The following is a 13,533-nucleotide window of genomic DNA, read 5'->3' as shown; positions in this document are numbered from 1 at the left end:
CATCTACATAGGTTGTAGAAAAGTTATTTAATAGAAACTTTGTGTTTTTTGTAGAAAATGAGGTTGTATACTTTAGTTGGGTATGATTAAGAAGAAAATTATAATAGTCTTTCTAGAAGTGGGTCTTTGATATTAACATAATTACATGAATACAAAAAAAATTGGTTAAAACAAGATTTTATTTAAACTATTTATTTATTTTTGAGACAGAATCTCACTCTGTCACCCTGGAGTGCAATGGCACAATCCTGGCTCACTGCAACGTTTGCCTCCTGGGTTCCAGCGATTCCACCTATACTTCTGAGCCACTGTCCATAAATCATAGGCTTCCATAACCCCCTTGCTCAAGTTTAATAATTCAATACAACTACTCACAGAACTTAGCAGAGAAACTTTACCTATGTTTACCAGGTTATTATATAGGGTACAACTCAGGAAAACCAAATAGAAAAAAAAAAAAATGTATAGGACAAATAAGGCAGGGAAAAAATTGAGTAGGTAGTATATCTTGATAAACAGCCATGATTAAGAATCCTCCATCCTTTGTGTTCTGTAGGAGCAGCTTACTGCAAATAAATATCCTTTTCATTATGACTTAGATGATGCTTCCTCTTTTAGATATCACAAATTCACATACTCTTTAAATTCTCATTTTTCTCTCATAAACAAATAATTTTGTCTTTGGTGTTCAGAACAAAATACTTGTTAAACAAACTTTGCTTAAGTTTCTCTCCTTTCCTCAGGCTCCCGGACTCTGGTCCATCTTCAGTCTGAGTTCATCTCTTTTTACTCTTTGTTCATTTCTTTTTTCATTTCTTTTTACTCTTTTTTCTCTAAACTTCTCTTCTCGCTTCATTTCATTCATTCGATATTCAATGGCTGATACTATTTCTTCCAGTTGATCGAGTCAGTTACTGAAGCTTGTGCATTTGTCACGTAGTTCTGGTGTCACGGTTTTCATCTCTATCAGTTCGTTTATGGACTTCTCTGCCTTTATGCCCCTCCAGAGAAAAGGCTGATATACACCCCGCCTTTATGCCCCTCCTAAGAAAAGGCTGACTTTAGGGTGAAACATTCTCTACCCTTGAATCTGATTTTGCCATTCTCCATTCTCCTCTCTTTCTCCCACCTTCCTTCTAATCTTGTTTGCTTCTCCATATGAAACAGCCCTTTTCTGCCTCTTTTGAGATGCCTGTAGATCTGATGCTTGGCGTTTTCCCCATTGCAATACTCCTTTAGAATAAAGTCATTTCTTACCTACATCTGAATTTGACAATATCATGAAACAGCCTCAGGAAAATAACAATTACACCCTCACAGAGGACATCACAACCCACCTCGCATTTCAGCTCTCACCACGTCTGCCCGTGCATTCCCAGCTTTCCAGGGCTCTGGAGCTTCACTCAGTATAAAGGCTCCTTCAATGGCTACTCTGAGCAGGCTGGGACAGCTGCAGGGGAAGCTCCCCAAGAAGAAATGACTGTGCTATTCATGAACTCATTTGACAGGTCAAGATTGGCCTTAGCCTGCAGCCAATGGGCTCAGGTCTCTGATTTCCAGTCAAGGTTATTCATTTAGCTTTTGTTCGTTTTGTTTTTTTGAGACGGGGTTTTGCTCTTGTTGCCTAGCCTGGAGTGCAATGGCGTGATCTTGGCTCACCACACCCTCTGCCTCCCGGATTCAAGCTATTCTCCTGCCTCAGCCTCCCGAGTAGCTGGGATTACAGGTGTGGGCCTGGTTAATGTTGTATTTTTAGTACACACAGGGTTTCTCCATGTTAGTCAGGCTGGTTTCGAACTTCCAAGCTCAGGTGATCTACCTGCCTCGGCCTCCCAAAGTGCCGGGATTACAGGCGTGAACCACTGCACCCACCTACAGAATAGATTTATCCACTCTCACAAATACTCCACCATACAGAAAAGAGAAACTGATTTTTTTTTTTTTTTTTTTTTGTAAATCACCAATTGACCTACCACAATTTCTTGTGGAACTGTATTAATTTATCTGCAGATATAAAGGAAAAGAATTTTTCATTTTCACACAGTAATATCCCTAAAACTAAGCCCTGAGATTCTGCTTGAAACTACCCCCGGAAAGTACAGACCTCAGATACTTATTACACATTCTCAGGAGTAGAACAAATAAAATAAGAATTTTTAACAAATTAAAAATATCATTAGATTTTTTCTGATAGTCACATTTTTATGTTTTTTTGAGAGCATTTTCCTGTCTTTCAAGCTCTGTCAATAAAATGCATTGTATACTTAATAAACATGCAAGTTGAAATAAGAAAACAAATCTTTTCAGGATGACACACTCAGGGTGTGGCAGTACTGGCTGGAATGTTAATAGGCCTGACTCTAGTGTCAAGTCAGGATATCCTATCACGTGGATGCTTCCACCCCTATTCTGTTCACCGAAGTACTCAATGACCACCCTCTGGAGAGCGTCTGCACTGTGCCCCCAGGTGTGCCTGGAGTGCATTTTTCTTTGCAGGTCATTGCACCATCTTGCTAGAATGGATTTTCATTGTCTTTGGGGATAGTTTTTCTCCCTTCCCAATTCTGAAAAAATCCAGATGGTAGGAATCATTTCTGTCTTTTCCCGAAATATCACCATTCCATTGGCTGACCAGCAATGTGTCTCCAAGCAATGGAAACTGGGGTTGGAGAAAGAAAATCTTAATGCCACAAGGATTTAGCTTTTTAGATAAAGGGTAAAGCAGATTTATAATCACCTACCAGTAATAATTTGTTTTATTATACTTTTAAGTTCTAGGGGGTGTGTGCACAATGTGCAGGTTTGTTACATACGTATGCACGTGCCATGTTGGTGTGCTTCACCCACTAACTTGCCATTTACATTAGGTATATCTCTTAATGCTATCCCTCCCCGCTCCCCCTACCCCATGACAGGTCCCAGTGTGTGGTGTTTCCCACCCTGTGTCCAAGTGTTCTCATTGTTCAATTCCCACCCATGAGTGAGAACATGCGGTGTTTGGTTTTCTGTCCTTGCAATAGTTTGCTCAGAATGATGGTTTCCAGCTTCATCCATGTCCCTACAAAGACATGAACTCATCCTTTTTTTATGGCTGCATAGTATTCCATGGTGTATATGTGCCACATTTTCTTAATCCAGTCTATCATTGATGGGCATTTGGGTTGGTTCCAATCTTTGCTATTGTGAATAGTGCTGTGATAAACATACGTGTGCATGTGTCTTTGTAGCAGCATGATTTATAATCCTTTGGGTATACACCCAGTAATGGAATGGCTAGGTCAAATGGTATTTCTAGTTCTATATCTACCCACAGCATCTTGGTACGTCTTGTTTTTATTTTGTTCCTAAGAATGAGTAGAATGGCAGCTGTATTTTGTTATGTTAGTCCCATATATTTCTGTTAACTTTATTATTTGCAAAAAAAGTTTTGCTTGTATTTGTAGAAAGGTAAAATGATTTAAGATTTTTGTTAAATATGGAAATTAGTTATTTACGATAAAAAGAAATGTGCTTTTCTTTGTTCCCAATTAATGCACATTAATTTTAAAATATATTAAAGCAATAGCAGAGAAAATAGAGAGATGCCATAGAAATCTCTTTCTCTTCATGTTTGCATGCAGATACACTGCTTCCTAAGGATATGTGAGGAGAGATGTGGATTTTAATTTTAGAATCAGATTTTTCAAATGTACTTAAAATATAAGCAGCAAAAATTTTATTAATCTTAAACTCAAGCAAATTCCAATAACATAAGTAGAACTAATTAAAACATGTTTTAATTGAATATACTTCCTAGGTTTCTCCTAGCAATCCTGTTGTTTTATGATCCCCTTGAAGAAATGAAGATATGTGGAAAAACAGTAATTGCCCGAGATTGCCTTCCATTTTATAAATGCTCCATTTATGCTGAAACAATCTAAATAGACACGATGCTTTTTTGTGCATCTGGTTGGAGGACAGAAACTCCCAAAACTTTTCTATTCAGCTGCTGGGTCCACAACTTGCTGTTGAGCTATAAACCCACATCAGGAAGCCCAGGTACAAACTGAGGGTCGGCTTCTCCCTGGTAATCTAACCAGATGCTTACTGAGCCTGAGATGCTATTTTCACACCACCTTCTGCCGACTGCTGCTTTGGCAAAATAAAGATTGTCCACCAATCTACCAACACCACCTCACTTTAAGGCCTGGTATGTCAGCATTCTCTGTCATACTCTGAGATATAGTATGTGGGAGACATGACTCCGTAATTAGGAGCTTAAAGTGTTTCAGGGAGACCACATAAATCTAGTGAGAAGTGAATTAGTAATATATGAGAGCATGTAATTTCATGTCAAGGCAGGTGTTGTGAACTTCATTACATTAGTATCTAAGTTAAAGCAGCTGGGAGAAGCAGACTAGAAAATACAGTTGTTGAGCTGAGTCCTGAGAGAAGGGCAACTGCACCTTCCACCTTCTGTGTGCAGGGCTCTCATCAGCACGTCTTCCCCATGCTTTCCCATTGCTCATATTCCTCCAGTGGAAAAGAAGGGGGCCAGGCGTGGTGACTCATGCCTGTAATCCCAGCACTTTGGGAGGCCAAGGTGGGCAGATCATGAGATCAGGAGATCGAGACCATCCTGGCTAATATGGTGAAACCCCATATCTACTAAAAATACAAAAAAAATTTAGCCAGGCATAGTGGTGGGCACCTGTAGTCCCAGCTACTCAGGAGGCTGAGGTGGGAGAATGGTGTGAACCTAGGAGGCCGAGCTTGCAGTGAGCCGAGATCATGCCACTGCACTCCAGCCTGGGCAACAGAGCAAGACTCTGTCTCAAAAAAAAAAAAAGGGAAAGGGCAAAGTCCACATGCTGAAGCAAGAAAGAAGGGCTGCTGGACTTAAAAAGGTGGAGAAATAGGTGAACCCAGGATAATATTGGTAAGAATGGTGTTTTTTGTTGATTTAGTTACAGAGCTCTTGAGCTTATCATGAATAGAAATAGGGTTGATGCAGAACGGCTGTAAGCATAGACTTGGGAGCCAGGCTGATTGGGAATATAAGTCCCAGCTTCACCTTTTATGAACTCTATGATCCTGGACACTCCACCTCTTACTATGCAGTTTTCTCATCTGGGAAAATCAGATAACGGGAAGAGTTCAAGGAGTAAGATAAGTGAAACAAGGGAGAGGCAACTGTTCAGACAAGAAATAAAAGGAAATTGGCAAGACAAGGATTTCAATTGGAATCTAAGAATCATTTAGGATATGTGTTACAATTTTAGATCCCCAGGCCTCAGTGCCAGAAATTGAGATTCATTAGATCTGGGGCCCAAAAGGCTGTTTTATAAAATGACACTTAAAAAATTCACACAAATAACTCAGTTTCTGTATGCCCTTACCTGTTCCCCACTAATGTGAACATCTCGTATTGACATGGTACATTTGTTAAAACTAAAAAGTCAGTGTTGGCACATTACTACTAACTCCAGACTTCATCAGGTTTTCCACTCATGTTCTTTGTCCCAGGATCAAATCCAGGATGCCATACTGCATTTGGAGAAGCTGCATTTTTCACAAGCTCTTTCAGCTGATGAGAGGGAGGTGAGTGACAAACATTAAACACTGCTACATTGCAAAGTAGCAGAAAAAGTTAAGGGTGAGGCTGGGATAGTCATTGCAACCTCTGCCTCCTAGGCTCAAGCAATTCTCATGCCTCAGTCTCCCGATGAGCTAGCACCATAAACGGTTGCCACCAAGCTTGGCTAATTTTTGTATTTCTAGTAGAGAAGGGGTTTTGCCATGTTGGCCAGGCTGGTCTTGAACTGCTGGGTTCAAGTGATCTGCCCGCCTCAGCCTCCCAAACTGCTGGGATTACAGGTCTGAGCCACTGCGTCCAGCCCTGACTTACTTTTGAAGTCATGAATTTATGTCCAGTGTCCCTCTGCCAAACTGGTTTTTAAATCTTTGACCACTTATATATGTCAGTACTTCTACTTAGTTAATGGCATATTATAAGGTGCAAATCATCTTATAAACAAGGATTCATCATACACTTTTTCTTCTAAGTTTAATACAGATCATTGATTCTAGTTTGCAATTTATCAAGATAAGGTGATAAGCTGAAGATTTTAACTTAGGTACTAAATAATTAAAATGGATAAAAATATACCAATATTATCAGGATTTAGTGAGAATCACTGAAGCTGAGTGGCTAGAATTTTAATTCAGAAAAAACAGTGATTTATTTTTAACTAAAATGTAAGCTTGAAAACAGTATGCTAAAGTCAAATTATGTGGTTGGTTTAGGTCACCCTCTGTACAGCAACTTTAATTCTACTTTCTGTACTTCCATATTTTTTCTGTGTAACTGAAAACTTCAAACACCCTCGTTCTAATTTTACATGATTCCTGGAAATCCTTTCTCTTTGGTATATTTATCTAATTTCATATTCTATTGTGTTTTTCCTCTCAGATACAATAACCAGCTATTCAAAGATGCCATCTAATGCACTATGCCATTAAGTACTGTGGCCAGAGAGTTATTTTAAGTGTAATAAATTTTCTTAAAATTGAGGGCCAGGCATGGTGGCTCATGCCTGTAATCCTAGCACTTTGGGTGGCCGAGGTGGGCAGATTCCCTGAGGTCAGGAGTTCGAGACCAGCCTGGGCCACACGGTCAAACCTGGTCTCTACTAAAATACAAAAAATCAGTGGGGTGTGGTGGTGTGCGCCTGTAGTCCCAGCCACTCGGGAGGCTGAGGCAGGAGAATAGATTGAACCCGGCAGGCGGAGATTGCAGTGAGCCGAGATCACGCCACTGTACTCCAGCCTGGGCGACAAAGCTAGACTCCGTCTCAAAAAAAAAAAGAGAGAAAAGAAATATTACATCTTAAATACAGGCATGGATTAAACCAACTTGTGTATGGTCAAGGCAACTTACAAAAATGCTTTAAGACCTATCAAGACTGATTTAAACTATTTAAGTTAGGCAGAGATGAAACACTATGTGAATAGAAGTGTTATAAACACATTTGCCACATTTTAATTAAATAGTTTACTCGGTTTTCTTTTAATATAAACATGAGAAATGAAAACCACATCAATTGTAGCATTTATCTTTTGAAAATAAAACTGCAATCAATACTTCAGTCTAAGTTCTGCCTTCCATAAATGATATTTTTCAGTAGCTAGTGTTCCTAAGGCTTATGGAAGTTCTTTTTAAATAGCAGGACATGAAATATGATACCTGCACCCAGGTTAACATGTGGGATAATAAAATGTATTACATCACCTACTACTATTATGGTCCAATTCCTTCTCATTTGCTATATGTGAATTAACACAGATCCTCCTCTTCATCACATCTAGGGAAAATACTTTGAGGTTATCAAGGCAGATAAAAGCCATCCAAAGAGCTACTTTACAAGAGAAAAGGGAACTTTATAAAAACACAAGAATTCCAAAAGTCTTAGTGTAATTTTAAGCTTTGATACTTGTAAAAGTAACAACACTACAAACATTTACAAAACATCATTGAAAAGCCTGTTGTATTTTTTTTAACGTTTATTTAGTTTTGCCATTTTTTAAAGTGACAGGGTCTCATGTGGTCAAGGCTGGAGTGCAATGGCTATTTACAGGCACAATCACAGCGCACTGCAGCCTCCAAGGCTAGGCCTCAAGTGATCCTCCCATTTAAGTCTTGTGAGTAGCTGGGACTACAAACATGCCTAGTTCCTGAATATTAAGCTTTTAGTTTTTTGTTTTAGTCCTTCTTGAAGATAGCAGATATTGACTGAAACAAAAAGTTAAAAGCTTAATATTCAAATTCGGCAAAATAAAGCCAGAGGCGGTGGTACACACCTATGGTCCCAGCTACTTGGTAGACTGACATGGGAAGATTGCTTGAGGCCAGGGTTTTCAGGCTGTGGTGCGCTACGATTGTGTCTCTGATTGCACTGTAGCTTGGGCAATATAGTGAGGCACCATCTATTAAAAATAAAAAGAAAAAATACAATTACACTTTCAAATGATATTTTGTAAAGATTTATAGCATGTATATATATGCTGCAGTCCTCTGGAGGGCCCAGGCACACTATATTAAAGCTAAAAACTGCCCTGAAACTTTCAGGACACCTCATATTTTATTATTTTTACATAACCACTGGATCACCATGTTGCTTGGCACTATGAAAACATCTTTGAATACATTTACTTAACAATAAGAAAATTTATCAGCAAATGAGAACCATTATAGTTCACAAGAAATACACACAGACCTTCATAAAAGTAGATAATCAATAACCAATACTTTCTCTTTTTATGACCCCAAACATGCTAAACTGCTAATAAGAAGGGCTTACAAAGGATGTGAATGGCAAACGTTATCTGGCAGCTTTTGCTTGATGATTGCCAGTAACTAGTAGCTTTCATGGTAAAAGTAGGAAGAGTCCTTCCATACCTGACAATGCTGGGTCTGCTTCTAGTGGCTTTAGGAGTTGTTAGACTCCCACGTTTTAACAGTGATACTGCACTGATTCCAAATGCATATGCAGCAATATTGGGGAAAAGAAAAAACATAAAGAAACAGAAAAGTTATCTTTAACATCTAAAAAGTTAAGCTATTGTTTTAAAAGCCTTACATAGTTCACAGCTATCAGCCCACACACTAAGCAAATATCTGTGTGTGGGCAGAAGGAGTCTTCACTTTCGAGTGGTTTTTATAACTCTGTATACATTAAACGGGACAGAAGAGTGTAAGAGTGTGTTGTTACCCTGACAAGGTCCCATTCTTTACTATGAAGTGCAATCTTAGTTTTCCTTGAGTTTACTTGAATTGAGGTGTTTCTTCTTTTGAAAATACCAACTTTTCTAGTTCTTTAGCAGAAGAGGTGATATTTTCCCATCTTTTTTGATGAGGGGTTCAGATGTTACATTACCCCTCATTTCTTCCTTCAGAAGAGGATGGCCTTAGCACGCTGAAGATGAATTAAATCATCAGCACTCAAAGACCCATTCTTGGCAGCACTATAGAAAACTTTGTATTTTTCCATCCTTGAAAAAGCCTAAGAATGTCAAACAGAAAAGAGGTACAATTTTAAAAAGGATTCCAACTTTTTAACAGTCACAAATGATAAGCCACACATGCAACTCCTTTAGATAGTTCAGTTACAGCTACTTTTTTTTTTTTCTTTTTTCTTTTTTTTTTTTTGAGGAGTCTTGCTCTGTCGCCCAGGCTGGAGTACAATGGCACAATCTCGGCCCACTGCAACCTCCACCTCCTGGGTTCAAGCAATTCTCTGCCTCAGCCTCCCGAGTAGCTGGGATTATAGACACCTGCCACCACGTCCAGCTAATTTTCATATTTTTAGTAGCAACAGGGGTTCACCATCTTGGCCAGGTTGGTCTTGAATTCCTGACCTCGTGATCCACCCACCTCGGCCTCCCAAAGTGCTGGAATTACAGTCATCAGCCACCGTGCCCGTCCCAGTTATAGTTACTTTGGCTGAGGTTTACACTGCCAAGTTCTGTCACCTCACTAAGGTAATCTCAGGGCTAGAATTAGATTGCTGGAGACAAGGGGAACTTGTTTTATTAAGTTACTTAAAAATTAGGCTCCCAAAGATGTCACAGTATTGTGACAGCCTTCTAAGAGCAGTATCATCTGTTACCTGTGTACTTGTTCCTTAAAGATAATGAATGTACACTTTTGCAAAAAAGTTAGTTTATTAGTCTATTCAAACTCTACACAATCTATCATAGTTGTTATATACTCAAAGCAAATTTTAATGATGCAAGCAGGTGCTGGATTGTATCGGAACATCAAAGAAGTCTAATGACTATAGCATCAAAAGGCACTACTTCACTTGCACATTAATTATGATAGAAAATGTATGATTTTAAAATACTTCCGAGGTACCACAGAACATGCCTATTTTAAATGTTCATCCTTGTCAGCTGTAACTTTGCTGTGTACTTACCAAAAGTCACAAACCATAAATATTACTTTGTCCCATAAAAGTTATTATTTCCAGTAAAATCCCATGTATTTCCTGCATCCAGTACTTGAGAAACATACACCTTACACAGTCTAAGTGCAGGTCTCTTGGCTTAGGCACTGATGCTTTGTCTAACAAACCCATGGGACTGACTGCACTGTGGTATATACAGTAGAAAATGACATAAATTTGCAAACTGAATAATAAAAAAAGTCAAGAGTACTAAGTGCATTATGTATGTAGACATTGCTCAGAATACAATAACAAGAAATCATTTACATATGATTTGAAAGGGTAAAGGTTCAAACGAGAAAGATTACAAATGAATTAAATTTGATTAAAATATTCTGAATTATGGTCACAAAAGAGAAGATAATATCTATAATTTTCAAATAATGTGGATCCTTGTAAAAACTGTAAAAGATACAGGAAATAGAATGCCAAAAAGGTAATAAGCTCTTCAGTATGTTAGTTAATTTTGAAGCTTTCCATTTTTCTAATCACTACTTAATATGACCTAGTCACAGATGTTGGCATTGGTGTTTGACTGAAAACCCACTTAGTAACTTCGTAGCCTTACCTCCAGCTTCCATGCTCTTTCTCTGTCAAGAAGATAAACTGGCGAATACAGGCCATTGTCATGTGCCAAGGTGCGAAGATCAAAGTAGAATCTGCTATAAACGCTGCCAGTAACGCCAATATTATAATTAATTAGCTTCAAGAATTGCCTTTCCAACTCATTCCTGGGGAAGGAGAAACACAACAAAACCAACACAGGACAATGTTAGTTCAAAAATATTATTCTCATGTAAGAAATGTGGTAAAGCTACCATGGACTCTAATTTATTAGATCACATGAAAGAACTCACACTGTACAGAACCCTACGATCTACAAGAAAGCATGCAACTTTCCCAGTTTTCTTTCAAAACTTAGAAAAACAAAAACAATATGAATGTAAAAACTGGGTTAATAACTTGATTTTCCCTCATGCTTTCAAAGACATATTTGAATTTAATATGGAGAAAAACGACATAATCTTAAGAAACATGATAAATTCAGCTTTTTCATTTCTTTGAAAACATGAAAAGATTCAATGGAGAAAACCCTTATAAATACAAACATCCATGGTAAGGTCTTCAATTGTTTCAGTTTCACATGAAGATAAGAACTCATTTCTGAAATAAAACCTATGAATGTATAGAATGTGGAAATGCCTTCATTTACATTATATTTGCTCCAAGACCCATGATAACACACACTGTAGACAGACCTTAGAAATTTAAGACAGCACACTGGATTGGAACCCTAGTAGATTACCAAATACAGAAAAGTTTTCAGTTTTAACAATTTCTTCAACATTTATGTGAAAACTTCCCCTACAGGGAAATCCTCTCAGTGTTCCTAAATTGGAGAGCCTGATGCAAATTGATTATGGCATAATCTTAAAAAATGTGCGTAAGAAAATGTTATACTACTTATAAACATTGTTTCTCAGTGATTCTTCATTTGAAAGGGTCTCTGTCCTTACTTCCACTTCTTTTGCAAGACAACACTGAGGTCAGAATTTTGTAGATACTCCTTAAACAATATTAAATGAATTTAATAGGCAGTGTTTTTTTGTTAAGTCAGTTAATAAATTTTTTCTCTGTTTATTTAAAAATATCACACTGATCTACTAGAATAGCTCCAAATTCTTTTTTTGAAACAAATACAGGCTATGCAGGTGGATTCCTACACTAATGTCCAAACAGGGCACAGCTGCTTGCAGTCCATTCTGCATCCAGCACCCCAAGTTTGGGATGAGGAGAAAGGGGACAGCCTTCTCTGCACTTGTGCAGTTGACTCAGGGCCCATTTTTGAGGGTTCCATTGCACAACTCAGACTCCATGCTCACCCCCAAGGCACCGCAATAGTGATCAGATGACAGAAATGATGGATGCCATTTATTAACTGTCACTATTATGGGGCAGGAATACTCTTTACACTTCAGACTGTAGAAAAATCAAAGAGAAACACCTTGGCTAGACTAAACCCATTTTATGACATGCCTTTTGGTAGGACGCTGGCCTTACACAGTGTTTCTCCTAAGCTGGAAACGAAACCCTAAGGTGCTCCGATGCATCTGTCACCCCTGGCCAGAACAAAATGTGGGGATGAGTTGAATGCAGTGAGAGGGGAACAGGCTTGGAGCAGCCCTCTGCCACATGATTATCCAGCTGTCCTGGCCAAAGATTGTTTGTTTGTTTGTTTGTCTTGAGACAGGGTCTTGCTCTGTTGCTTAGGCTAAAGTCCAGTGGCATGATCCTAGCCTTTCAAGTAGCTGGGACTACAGGTTCATGCCACTTAGCTGGTCTATTTTTTAAAATTCTTTTTGTAGAAACAGGGTCTCACTTGTTGCCCAGGCTGGTGTTAAACTCCTGTGATTAAGTGATACTCCCACCTTGGCCTCCCAAAGTGCTGGTATTACACACATGAGCCAGTGTATCCAGCACTTTGTCAAATGTTTAAATAAATATAAAACTAGAGTAATCTTACCACTTTCATAGTAATCCCTGTAAAGACTTAACTGTATAAAAACAATTAATACCTCAACAACATATTTGGTTTCTTGGTTTTAAAGTTTTATCCATTGGCTAAGTCAACAAATGCTTGATGTTCTCCGATATGGAAAGCAGTCAAGATATAAGCAGATATATGGTTTTCTCATTTGTTTAACTGAAAACCTAACTGAAACTTTCAACATTAATTTCCTATTCATATAACCATAAGACTATAGGAATGCAAATCAGATAACACTTTAATAATCAGCTAATCAGGACTTAATTTACTATAGGAATATATGCACTTTATAATCTCTTATGTTTTTCCATAAACATATTTTAAATGTATAAAATACAGTATTTTATATAATTAACATGTTATTAATAGAGACTTAGTTATTGAAGAAAACCATTATGCCTAAAGGATACATATCTTCTTAGTTTTTTGTTGTTCTTTAAATGGCTGAATAGCATACCCTTTACAGGCACAGCAAATTTTCTGAATAGGAGTTGCTCAGTTTAACTTATATGTATGTACGTGTGTGTGTGTGTGTGTGTGTGTGTGTGTGTATAAATACATACAAAATCCTCATAGCTTAGCTCCCACCTATAAGTGAGAACATATATTTGGTTTTCCATTCCTGAGTTACTTCACTTAGAATAATGGCATACAGCTTCATCCAAGTTACTGCAAAGGCCATTATTTCATTCTGTGTTATGGATCAGTAGTATTCCATGGTGTATATATTCCAAGCTTTCTTTACGCATTCGTTGATGGGCAGTCCATATTTTTGCAATTGCAAATTGTGCTGCTATCAACATGCATGTGCATGTGTCTTTTTCATACGACTTCTTTTGTTTTGGGTGGATACCCAGTGTGAGATTGCTGGATTGAATGGCAGTACTGTTTTCCATAGTGGTTGTACTAGTTTACACTCCTATCAGCAGTGTAAGTGTTCCCTTCTAACCTAATCCATACCAACATGTACGATTTTTTAATTTTTAAATTATAGCCATT

General features: G+C 38.1%; 1 protein-coding gene across 1 annotated transcript in view; it reads right to left on the bottom strand.

Moving 5' to 3' along the window:
• Positions 1-7,029: 7,029 nt before the first annotated feature.
• The window catches only part of LOC103215736 (cyclin-Y-like protein 2), a 41,504-nt gene continuing 35,000 nt past the window's right edge, over positions 7,030-13,533 (bottom strand). The window contains exons 9-10 of the mRNA XM_007962395.3: positions 10,555-10,717; positions 7,030-9,041 (exon numbers count right to left, since the gene is read on the bottom strand). Of these exons, the coding sequence (XP_007960586.2) occupies positions 8,931-9,041; positions 10,555-10,717 (274 nt within the window). The 3' untranslated portion in view covers positions 7,030-8,930. The remainder of the gene's footprint in view (positions 9,042-10,554; positions 10,718-13,533) is intronic.

Source organism: Chlorocebus sabaeus, chromosome 9, assembly GCF_047675955.1.
Source record: "Chlorocebus sabaeus isolate Y175 chromosome 9, mChlSab1.0.hap1, whole genome shotgun sequence".
NCBI classification, from domain to species: domain Eukaryota; kingdom Metazoa; phylum Chordata; class Mammalia; order Primates; family Cercopithecidae; genus Chlorocebus; species Chlorocebus sabaeus.
The sequence above is the reverse complement of the archived record's forward strand: the minus strand, read 5'-3'. Positions and strand labels throughout refer to the sequence as shown.